The sequence below is a fragment of the Brienomyrus brachyistius genome, chromosome 5 (genome assembly GCF_023856365.1).
Source record: "Brienomyrus brachyistius isolate T26 chromosome 5, BBRACH_0.4, whole genome shotgun sequence".
Classification (NCBI taxonomy): domain Eukaryota; kingdom Metazoa; phylum Chordata; class Actinopteri; order Osteoglossiformes; family Mormyridae; genus Brienomyrus; species Brienomyrus brachyistius.
This window is the reverse complement of record NC_064537.1, coordinates 22,999,297-23,012,176: the sequence shown is the minus strand read 5'-3', so window position 1 is coordinate 23,012,176 and position 12,880 is coordinate 22,999,297. Positions and strand designations below refer to the sequence as shown.

Genomic DNA, 12,880 nt, shown 5'->3' with positions numbered 1-12,880 from the left:
TGCTTTACATCTTTTTGCAATACAGAAATGCCTTCTTTTGGCATATTTCCAGATAACGCAGGTCAGCCAATACTTGGAACTTTTCAGCTCTATTGCCTAGTTTAAAACATTTGTTAGAAAAGTAATGAAAAAGTATTCAATGGTATTAAGGTAGGTTACTTTAATAACATAATCAAAATAGTTACATTACTTGTTACGTTTTTAACAAGGTAACTGGTAATGTGTAACCTACACACTTACATTTTAAAAGTAACCTTCTGGACACTGCAATGCCTTTGATGGGGATGTTTTACAGACACGCAAAGGCAGTAACACAGCCCCTTCTTTTACAGGCAGCCCAGTTTTCCTGGGACCCAGAGACCGTGGGTATGATACATGGCTCTTTTTTCTGGGGCTACATCGTCACTCAGATACCTGGAGGCTTTATATGTCAGAAATTTGCTGCCAACAGGTAATTTGCTGTTTAATAATTAGATTCTTGCACTTTCAGTTGTAATGGTTTCGTAATTATATGACTATCACAGTGTATTGATAATAATGTGTAATGTTTCTCTCTGTCTTTCAGAGTGTTTGGCTTTGCTATAGTAGCTACCTCTACACTAAACATGTTCATCCCTTCAGCTGCAAGAATTCACTATGGCTGTGTAATAATAATTAGGGTATTACAGGGTCTTGTGGAGGTACGATACTTCACTATACTTTTGGGATTATCTCTTTGGTTTGTTGCCCCGTTTGTCCTGCCTCTATAGGATGCATTTTTCTTCATCTATGCATTTAAAATATCTGCAGTGTCAACCGAATTATGTTACGGAAATTACCATAAGAATTTTCACCGGTCTTCCTTTCACTCGCTATGCCTAGGGAGTGTCATATCCAGCTTGCCACGGAATCTGGGCGAAATGGGCACCGCCCCTAGAAAGGAGCCGATTGGCCACGACAGCCTTCTGCGGTGTGTCATCATGTCTCTCTGCGATATCTCCTTAAACATGAAGTTTTTCACTGTTTGGTTCACCATACTGTTATGTCTTTATACTCTAATTGTATAAAGTTCTAGTTGCTGTTAGGAGAAGTCTTGTTAATTATAAGACTATTGACATGATACTCGATTGACACAATGTCAGCTATTAGTAATGCTATTAAGTCTGTGCCTTCCTCTTTGTCAGGTTCTTACGCCGGCGCAGTAATAGCGATGCCATTAGCAGGTATTCTCGTCCAGTACTCTGGATGGTCTTCTGTCTTCTATGTATATGGTAAGTGAACTTTCTCAGAAAATATGGGAAATTAATGTTAATTACAGAAGTGTGTAGATGGCAGAAAATAGGAATCTCAGATATGGCCAGATTACTCCCCCGCCCATTTATGACATTATCCTCTCATTCACCCATCCACACACCGGTGGCAAAGGCTGCCATGCAAGGTGCCAACCTGCTCACCGGGAGCAATTTAGGGTTCAGTGCCTTGCTCAAGGACACTTCGATGGGGTCAGGATGAATCTGAGCTTGAACCTGCAACCCACTGGTTGCCCAACGATAGCACAACCTCCTGCGCCACCATCTTCCCATCGCCATGCTAACTTCCTCTCCACCTTCTCCTTTCCTTCATTCCACCACTCCACCTTACCTGCTTCTCTTGATCTCTCTGGCAAACCCCCCCCCCCCCCCCCCCCCCCCGCATTACCCCTCCCCCACTCCCACCCCCAGGCAGTTTTGGGATTTGTTGGTACCTCTTCTGGATCATGGTGTCATATGAGAGCCCGGCAGCCCACCCCACCATTTCGCCCGAGGAGAGGAAGTACATCGAGGAGAGCATTGGGGAGTCAGCGGGATTCGTTAATCCTCTGCAGGTACAGCCTTTGTCTGTCCCAGGCTCTCTGTCCATGCTCTGAATGTGCTTTAAGCAATGTCTCATCAGACAAATGAAAGGCAGGCAGACATAAAAGTAAAATAATGAAGCAGTAAAGGCATTTATTTGGACTTATGTGATATTTTGGGTCATATCTTGTAAGTTTCCCTGGCTAAGTGCGTCTGCCAAATGCCATAAATGTAAGTACAAATATTTTTGGTACTCATTAACTTATATTAATATTTACTTCAGGCTTCAGCCTTTGTTAACAGCATCTTAAGACTGCCATGGATAGCACCTTATAGCCCCTTTGGCCCAGATTGTTAATTAGCAGGTGGCCTAATGCATATACATGAGCCAGAGCAATGTGTTCACCTAATTGGCAATTATACCACAGAAGGAACCAAAAGAAGCAATCCACCCATCATCTATCACCTGCAATGCAGAATCAATCAATCAATCACTTTATTTATAAAACACATTTAAGGAGACTTTCAAAGTGCTGTACAGAATACTGATAAACACAATAAAACGCAAAAATAAAAACAAACAAATAAATATCCATCCATCCATCTATCCATCCATCCATTACCATCCGCTTATCTGGGGGGGTAGCAACTTCAGGAGAGATACCCAGGCCTCCCTCTCCCCAGCTACCTCCACCAGCTCTTAGGAGGAGATGTCGAGGTGTTCCCAGGCTAACCAAGAGATATAATCCCTCCAGCGTGTCCTGGGTCTGCCCCGAGGCCTCCTCCCTGTAGGATATGCACGTAAAACCTCTCCGGGAAGCCGCCAAGGAGGCATCCACGCCAGATGTCCAAACCACCTCAACTGGCTCCTTTCGACATGGAGAAGCAGCAGTTTTACTCTGAGACTCCAGGATATCCAAACTTCTCTCCCTATCTCTAAAAGAGAACCCAGACACAGTATTGTTCTTCCTGAATCCGAGATTCTACTATCGATCTCACCCTCCTCTCCAGTACCCCAGCATAGACTTTCTTAGGAAGGCTGAGAAGTATGTTCCCCCTATAGTTGGAACACATCCTCCGGTCCCCTTTCTTAAATAAGGGGACCACCACCCCGGTCCACCAATCCAGCGATACTGCCCCTGACCTCCACGCACTGTTGAGAAGGCGTGTCAGCCATGACAGCCCCACGATATCCAGAGCCTTTAGGTACTCCGGGCGAATGTCATCCACCCCCGGTGCTCGTCCACCAGATAGCTCTTTAAACCACCCTGGCCACCTCAGCCCCAGTGATGGGCAAGTCCACCCCAGCCCCCTCGTGCCGTCAGATGTCTCAAAGGCTATCACCTGTCTCATAGATGTATCTGAGGCAGGGTTGAGGAGGTCCTCAAAGTATTCCTTCCCCCTCTGGGTGATGTCCCCAGGTGAGGTCAACAGCACCCCCTCCCCACTGTAAACAGTAGGAACCAGGAGCTGCTTCCCCCTCCTGATATTCCGGACGGTTTGACAGAACCTGACCAAAAGTCACTTTCCATGGCCTCACCAAATTCTTCTCACTTCTGCAACCACCTGAGCTGCGTTCCGCCTGGCCTGCCGGTACCCATCAGCTGCCTCCAGAGACCCCCAGGCTAATAATTCCCAGCATGCCTCCTTCTTCAGCTTGACAGCCCCCCTCAGCTCTGGTGTCCACCACCGGGTGCGAGGGTTTCCGCCACGACTGGCACAGACCACCCTGCAGCCACAGCTCCATACGGCCGCTTCCACAATGGAGGTCCGGAACAGTGTCCATTCAGACTCAATGTCTCCAACCTCCCCTGGTATACAGTTATTCCCTGGTATCTGGAGTTCTGCCGGAGGTGCGAGTTAAAGATCTGCCAGACGTTCAAAGCAGATCCTCACTATGCGCTTGGGCCTACCAGGTCTGACCGGCATCCTCCTGGGCCCACCACCTGAGCCAACTCAACACCAGGTGGTGATCAGTTGACAGCTCTGCCAAGATAGATGGCCACTGATCAGATGATACGATTATGAAGTCGATCATCGACCTGTAGCCCCAGGCATGTTCGTAACACATCCACTCATGGACACCTTTATGCTCAACATCGTGTTTGTTATGGACAGACCATGCGATGCACAGAAGTCCAATAACAGAACATCACTTGGGTTCCGATCAGGGAGTCCGTTCCTCCCAATCACCCCCTCCAGGCCACACTGTCGTTGCCCACGTGAGCATTGAAGTCCCCCAGCAAACGATGGAATCCCCTCGTCGTGCACTAACCAGCACACCACTCAGGGCTCCATGGTGGGGCCCCGGTGACCCTAGTCCGGTGGCCTGTACTACAAAGCAAGGTTATAGGCTTATCGGTGTAACTTGTCGGATTTAAGGTACTACAGTTTAAATGGACTTCATATTCATTCACTTACATTTTCCCCAGACTACCTTAAATCTGACAAGTTACCCCGATAAGCCGTACAGGCCACAGGTGAGGGAAACGAGATCCTGCTATTGTTAATTCTCATCAAGGGATTTTTCGGATTGCTCTTTGTCTGGACCCTCACCTGAAGACCCTACCAGGGGCAATTACCCCCGACAATATAGCCCCCAGGGTCACTGAGATATGCAAACCCCTCCACCACATTAGGGTGACAATCCAAGGATGGGAACAAACAAATAAATAAGTCAATTTACCTGATGGTTAAAATGTGATTGTTTTATTTTTATTGATAACAAATCAATAACCATCGGGTACTTCAAACACTAATGACTAAAACTATGTTTTCAATCTTGTTTTAAAAGTAGCAGTCAATGGTGTCGGTTCTGAATATGCATTGGTAATCTATTGCACAGGGCAATGTTGCAAGAAACAGTGGATGCAAAGGAGGATTATTAAGTACCACAAAATTGCAGAGAAATACAGAAGGTTAGCAAACCAACACAAAGACTCCATCTGGGTCACTCCTGTGTGATGTCAGCTAGTGATGCTGAACCAGACAGCCTATGTGGGTACCAAGCGTACAACAGCACCAAACCCAGAAACCAGGATTAGTATTTTGGTCCATTCTAAAAGCATCTTGTACATTCAATGCAGTGAGTGTTATACATGCATATGGTCACACCAGCAAAGGCTGTACGGAACAGCGTCTGTTCCCGTTCATGATGACAATGATGATGATAATAATTATAACAACGAGGCTTGAACCGGTAATCTTCGTGATCACAGACCCCCTGAGCCCCCTGAGCCACACACCACACAAATCCTGAGGGCTGAAAGCCTTGAATTTGAAATTGAAAAGTAAATGGACCAATGGGGAGAAGTCATACAATGACGACTATGATTTGTTAAAGATATGTAACATGAGCCCCGCCCTTTTAGACCCAGGAACACATTGAACTTGAGAAAATCAGGACGTGCAAGAAGCCCTACTGTTTCTTAGGTCCTTGACATTAATATATCGTTATGTGTTTATTTCATTCACTCTTTGTGTTTGGCATTATTTTTAGAAAGATTTTGTAAAGATAATTCACCTCATCCTACATATGCATTCAGAGACACTCTTTCTTCTGTTTCCTTGCAGAAGTTCAAGACTCCTTGGAGAAAATTCTTCACATCAATGCCAGTGTATGCCATCATTGTTGCTAATTTCTGCCGCAGCTGGACTTTCTATTTGCTCCTCATCAGTCAACCAGCATATTTTGAGGAAGTCTTTGGGTTTGAGATCAGTAAGGTAATGAAAACAACAAAATGTTCATTTTTTTAATTAACTAAAAGCAGGATGACCAATTTGTAGACTTTGCCACTGAAAGTAAAAGAGCTCACACTGTGTTAGCTGACGACTTAGCTTTTATACTTACTAATGTTATTCCTTTTCTGTTAAAATGTGCCATTGTTTATTGTTTAGCTATTATTAGCACAATATAAGAAGTACTAGGAAGTGAAAACCGGTCACTAAATGAATGAGAAGCTCTTAATTGATATGACCATTGTTACATTATTACTGTACTTGGCAACAGTTCAAACGATATTTGCAAATTTTGCATCATTGTAACTAACCAGGTTACATTGTATGTGTAGCATCTGGGTCACATGCTAATTCAGTTAATATATTTCATCATGATGAAAGATATTTAGAGGCGGCATGGTGGTGCAGTGGTTAGCACTGTTGCCTCACACCTCTGGGACTCGGGTTCGAGTCTCCGCCTGGGTCATGTGTGTGGAGTTTGCATGTTCTCCCCATGTTGTCGTGGGGTTTCCTCCGGGTACTCCGGTTTTCCCCCACAGTCCAAAAACATGCGGAGGCTAATTGGAGTTGCTAAATTGCCCATAGGAGTGCATGTGTGAGTGAATGGTGTGTGAGTGTGCCCTGTGATGGGCTGGCCCCCCATCCAGGATTGTTCCCTGCCTTGTGCCCATTGCTTCCGGGATAGGCTCCGGACCCCCCACGACCCAGTAGGATAAGCGGTTTGGAAAATGGATGGATGGATGGATGGAAATATATTTACTTATATGTTATTCGGCAGTGAAAAATGAAGAGCTTCCCTTCTTACCAAAGGAAATATCTGGCGTTTCACATCTTTTGGTGGAAGTTATAGTGTTTGTCAGTAAAGCAGAGGTTAGGATTTTTTAAAATGTTTTTCTTTGTTCTTGCAGGTGGGCATGCTGTCAGCACTCCCCCATCTGGTAATGACTATCATCGTGCCCCTCGGGGGCCAGCTGGCTGACTACCTGCGCTCAAAACAGATCATGACCACCACCAACGTTAGGAAGCTCATGAACTGTGGAGGTAAAGCCAGAACAGGAAGGAGAAGGACGAGACCAGGTCACACTGTAAACTGAAGAGCAGTAAGGGCGTGGTTAGGTACAAAGGGAAAGGCGGAGTCAGACGCATAATGAATGGCATTTGACACTTTAAAACTAACAATCTGTTCGGTATTTTACGTTATAGTTTAATAATGTTTGGAAAATATTAAAATGTATTTATACTCTTCCAGTATTGTAAACTCCCAAATTATAGTGAATTTCTTGACATTTAAGCAAAGGCATCTTCTAAAGGCTTCGAAATGTTTATAGTCTATAACACGGGTGTCAAACTCCAGTCCTGGAGGTTCAAAGCCCTGCACATGTTTGGGTTTCCCCTCATTTAACACACTAGATTCAACTAATTGTGCTACTTACCACACAGCCCTTGAGCTGAATTATTTGTGGTGGAACAGGGAAAAAAATAAGCTACACAGGGCTCCGGCCCCCCAGGACTGCAGTTTGACACCCCTGGTCTATAACAATAACAATGCATTTTATAGGGGTAATTATCCACTTATTTAGGGTCAAAATAATCTAGTATAGAAGTTAATTTAATGTCCAAGATGGCAAAATCCTTCAGAAAAAAATACATAAAATAAGCACTAAGGTAACACAGTCATCACTCAGTACATTAATTGCTACAATCTTATTTCGACTTGCTAACATTGGAGCTAAAAATTTGGGAAGAGTTTCCCAACTTGCAATCGATGAAATGCATTTGCGGTATAAAAAGCACCACATAAATCCAATTCCATCCATCCATTTTCCAACCACTTATCCTGGCCAGGGTTGCAGATAAGTTGAATTAAATAAAAGTATATTCCACTTTACTGATGTCACGATCACTTGTTTTGTAAATGTCTTATATTGCCATTTATCAGCAGTTTCTGCTCTTGCTCTCCTCTCCTCTGCTTATTCCACTGACTCTGTTAGCCTGTTCATATCTTCATCCTGTCTCCTAGGCTTTGGGATGGAAGCCACTCTATTGCTAGTGGTCGGCTTCTCTCACACAAAGGGAGTGGCCATAACCTTTCTGGTCCTCGCTGTCGGCTTTAGTGGATTTGCTATCTCAGGTCAGTTTGGGTGTCCCTGGAAAAATTCAGATGACCAAAAAACTTACTGATTCCCCCAAGCACTGCAAATTTAAACCTGGTGTCTTTGCAAATGCCTGAATACAGTAACTGCTAAGGGTACTATGTCTTTTTTTACATGTCAAGGGACCACTAACAAAACTGATCCTCGGGACCTTAGTTGATGTGATAGGTTTTAGAATGATTGTGACATCACTGATAGCTTTTATCTCAGCTGGATATCCCTTAGACTGCATTTGCTTTGTACTATGATGTAAACACAAGAAGATACTTATTATCCATTGCAGACACATAAAGGCTGGGCACAGTGGCTCAGCCTGTAGCCTGTTTACTCTTTCCAACCATGGCTCTGCTTCCATATTCTCGCCTGTGTTTATGCACGGTCTTCTGCAGTTTAAAGACTTGCATTTCAGGAGTAGAAGCAGCCTGTTAGGTTGTAGTTAGCCCTACCTGACACCCTGTACTTTCAAAAGCAGATGCTGACTTGCTAGCATTTACCCTAGACAAGCAGCAGTCTAAAATGCGTGCTTTCAGATGGCTACTGGAACAGATGTGCATTTCCTCTGGTCTTTTCTCAGTTTTTGGTGGTTTGGCTAGTTGAACTCTTCACCCACTTCCACAACTGTCTGCTTAGGGTATTTTTGTCAGTTCCAGTTCTCCATTTCTTTTTCACAGGGTTTAATGTGAATCACTTAGACATAGCTCCACGCTATGCCAGCATTCTCATGGGCATCTCCAATGGAGTCGGAACTCTGTCAGGCATGGTGTGTCCACTGATAGTGGGTGCCATGACGAAACACAAGGTAAATTATCAGCTGTAATGCAGTACGCATACCATGCAATGCAATATGCCTACTATTCAGTACAATACACATGCCATTCAATGTGACGCATGTACCGTTTAATGCAATATGTATGCCACTCAGTACAATACACATGCCATTCAATGTAACGCGCATACCGTTTAATGCAATATGTATGTCATTCAGTACAATACACATGCCATTCAATGTAATGCGCATACTGTTTAATGCAATATGTATGCCATTCAGTACAATACACATGCCATTCAATGTAACGCGCATACCGTTTAATGCAATATGTATGCCATTCAGTACAATACACATGCCATTCAATGTAACGCTCATACCGTTTAATGCAATATGTATGCCATTCAGTACAATACACATGCCATTCAATGTGACGCATGTACTGTTTAATGCAATATGTATGCCAGTCAGTACAATACACATGCCATTCAATGTAACACGCATACCGTTTAATGCAATATGTGTGCCATTCAGTACAATACACATGCCATTCAATGTAACGCGCATACCGTTTAATGCAATATGTATGCCATTCAGTACAATACACATGCCGTTCAATGTAACGCATGTACCGTTTAATGCAATATGTATGCCACTCAGTACAATACACATGCCATTCAATGTAACATGCATACCGTTTAATGCAATATGTATGCCATTCAGTACAATACACATGCCATTCAATGTAACATGCATACCGTTTAATGCAATATGTATGCCATTCAGTACAATACACATGCCATTCAATGTAACGCGCATACCGTTTAATGCAATATGTATGCCATTCAGTACAATACACATGCCATTCAATGTGACGCATGTACCGTTTAATGCAATATGTATGCCACTCAGTACAATACACATGCCATTCAATGTAACGCGCATACCGTTTAATGCAATATGTATGCCATTCAGTACAATACACATGCCATTCAATGTGACGCATGTACCATTTAATGCAATGTGTATGCCACTCAGTACAATACACATGCCATTCAATGTAATGCGCATACCGTTTAATGCAATATGTATGTCATTCAGTACAATACACATGCCATTCAATGTAACGCGCATACTGTTTAATGCAATATGTATGCCATTCAGTACAATACACATGCCATTCAATGTAATGCGCATACCGTTTAATGCAATATGTATGCCATTCAGTACAATACACATGCCATTCAATGTAACGCACATACCGTTTAATGCAATATGTATGCCATTCAGTACAATACACATGCCATTCAATGTGACGCATGTACTGTTTAATGCAATATGTATGCCACTCAGTACAATACACATGCCATTCAATGTAACATGCATACCGTTTAATGCAATATGTGTGCCATTCAGTACAATACACATGCCATTCAATGTAACGCGCATACCGTTTAATGCAATATTATGCCATTCAGTACAATACACATGCCGTTCAATGTAACGCATGTACCGTTTAATGCAATATGTATGCCACTCAGTACAATACACATGCCATTCAATGTAACGCGCATACCGTTTAATGCAATATGTATGCCATTCAGTACAATACACATGCCATTCAATGTGACGCATGTACCATTTAATGCAATATGTATGCCATTCAGTACAATACACATGCCATTCAATGCGATACCCATTCGTGAAATTAATATAAAATGACCATGAAGGCTGAAACAAAACACAATACTTTTAAAGGAATAAAACAGCATTTTCTATTTGCTTTCTGTTACTTGATTGATTGACTGCCTTAGGCTTGGGTAGCCAAAAATTGATGACTTAATTCATGTGTTTGTCATATTTCCCTTCTGGCTTTGTGAAGGTAAATTGTGATGAACTTCGGATTTGACCAGCATAATGGTTTTCCTCTCCTTCATTATGCATGTCTGTCCATCTCTCTGTCTTCTCTCTTTTTCCTGTCGGTGTCTCAGACTCGGGAGGAGTGGCAGTATGTATTTCTCATAGCTTCTCTTGTTCATTATGGAGGCGTTATCTTCTATGGTGTGTATTTCTCTTTTCTTCGTCACTCATTCTGCGTTGTCCCACACTTTTGCCTGCGGGTTGACAGTCTTGCATTTGTTTTGATTCTGTTTGCATGGGGATATTTTAGTCAGGGAGAACATCGAGTTCATCGTCCCAGCGTGTCATATTCTGAGTAAATTCTCTTGATAAGCAGCACAGAAATATCAGTAAACACATCAGCTCAGCTAAATATCTGTACAATGAATTTGTGACCCGTGCTGGCAAAATGAGTCGGAATGCGCACAGGCTAATTATGAGCTAGGGTCAAAAATGTCAAGGTTAATTTTCGTCTAAATTGAGATTTTCCCAAAAATGAGTCCATTAAGTCATCTATCGATCCCAATAATCAAAATAGCAAATAAATTCCTTGAACCATCATAATTTGAATGTTTTGTACGGGCTTTGTCTTCAGAAATTAGTCCTTTATTTAAAATAAATCAGATTTGTTTAGTGTTTGTTGACACTTTAAAGTATGAAATGTTTCCTGCTAACCTGAGATATGATTTCCATCATTCCTCTTCTTTATATTATAATGCTTTTTATGCCATTAGTCAGCTTAATCTAGCTCACATGTTGATAGTCTTTTTGGCATTGTTCCAGGCATCTTTGCCTCTGGAGAGAAGCAGCCTTGGGCAGAGCCTGAGACCACCAGCGAGGAGAAATGTGGGATCCTTGATGAAGACGAGCTAGCTAATGAAACGGAGGAGTTATACCATACTGGCGGAGGGGGGCAGTATGGAGCGATGAGCCAACCCGGCATGAACCCAAACGGCGGAGGTGGAGGATGGGCCGCCGACTGGAACAAGACCGAGGAGTACGTGCAGCCAGCGGGATCCAACAGCTACCTGTATGGCAGGGAGGAAGAGAGAGCGCTACCATAGCTGAGTGCTGTGACTGGGACGTGGAAGCCAGAGTACAGATGGAGATAAGAGGGGAAGGGATAGGGGGATGAAAGAGAGTCATCATGAGATGGATGTAGATCAGTACAGGGTATGAGCGAGGAGACTAATACATTAGAGAAAGGGACTGGGGCAGCAGTAGGGGGCGCTATGATGACTGAATGGCTTCGTCAAAGAAAGGATGCCCAAAGAAGAGTTCAGAAAACAGAAAAGAAGAAGTCATGCAGACGAAGACCAAACACCCAAACAAGCAGGTTTGGCCTGTGGCCTGTTTGTGACACTTCCTATGTCATGTGCATTTGTGTGCATGTGTTTGTGTGTGTGTAGGTGTTTCAGTTTGATTTGGACCATGGTCATGCATATATGTGAGTGCAGGCGGAGAACCATTTTTGGGTAACAGAGCGTGGATTCTTCCACTCCTTGCAGTTTTTTTCTATGTCATTCCAAGCCCATTTGTTATAGATTTTGATTGGACTCTGTCTCATATTTAAGGCTGGCTCTGCATTGTATTTCTACTCTAGGTTTGTTTATTAAATGAAATATAAACGACAAAATGAATCAGTTAGAAAGACAAGCAATTCTAGTGCAACATTTCGCTACCAAATGATCATTTATTCAGTGTTAAGTATCTTGACATTAAGGAGCCAGTGTAATTTTTCTTAAAGTATTGGAAACATTTATGTAAACTGTGTATGTTTCCAATGCAAACAAAAGAAAAACATTGTTATTGTTCATAGCAGCAAGACAATTAAGTTATACTGCACTTTGTGATAAACCACAACTGTACTGAAGAAACTTATAAAATGAACACATAGAGCACACGTTTAAGTGTCAGATTTCAGATTTACCCTTTTTTTATCTCTGGGTGTGCAGATTGTGGACCTTAATTCCTAAAATTTATTCACAAAAATAGTTAATCTCTCAGAGGATAATGTAGTTTATCAGTTACCTAAAGAGATGAAATGTGCTACAAGATTTGAACCCACAACCTGCCAGATAGATCCTAAAACAGAAAGTAACACACTTGTACAATTTCGGTGATTGCATGTTGTCTATGAAAATATTATACAGTAATGAATAGGGTATGAAATCATTCATGAAGTTAATGCCATTTTGAATGGAATTTCTGTTTAAAGAAGTTCTACATATTGAGGTATTAATTTAAATTAAAAAAATAACTGAAATAAGACACACAAAACTAAGACATACTGATAGAACTGAAAACAAACAAACATAATTTTTCTCCAATAGCACTGCAATATTCTCCTGTTGTAATGTTATCACCACAATCATTTACTGGCAACTGAACGACATACTCACAGGAAGCAGCAGAAATTAGGAGCTGCTTCAAAAAGTGTCAGTCTGCAGGAGAACACTTTGATTTTCTCATAGCCGGACTTAACTGTTGTGTTTCTTTAATTTAGAAGTCAG

At 42.4% G+C, this 12,880-nt stretch overlaps 1 protein-coding gene across 1 annotated transcript in view; it reads left to right on the top strand.

Moving 5' to 3' along the window:
- Positions 1-12,880, top strand: part of LOC125743038 (vesicular glutamate transporter 1-like) — a 27,339-nt gene extending 14,459 nt beyond the window's left edge. The window contains exons 3-13 of the mRNA XM_049015648.1: positions 333-451; positions 566-680; positions 862-949; positions 1,164-1,250; positions 1,701-1,843; positions 5,385-5,534; positions 6,458-6,590; positions 7,570-7,680; positions 8,374-8,501; positions 10,460-10,529; positions 11,151-12,880. Of these exons, the coding sequence (XP_048871605.1) occupies positions 333-451; positions 566-680; positions 862-949; positions 1,164-1,250; positions 1,701-1,843; positions 5,385-5,534; positions 6,458-6,590; positions 7,570-7,680; positions 8,374-8,501; positions 10,460-10,529; positions 11,151-11,431 (1,425 nt within the window). The 3' untranslated portion in view covers positions 11,432-12,880. The remainder of the gene's footprint in view (positions 1-332; positions 452-565; positions 681-861; positions 950-1,163; positions 1,251-1,700; positions 1,844-5,384; positions 5,535-6,457; positions 6,591-7,569; positions 7,681-8,373; positions 8,502-10,459; positions 10,530-11,150) is intronic.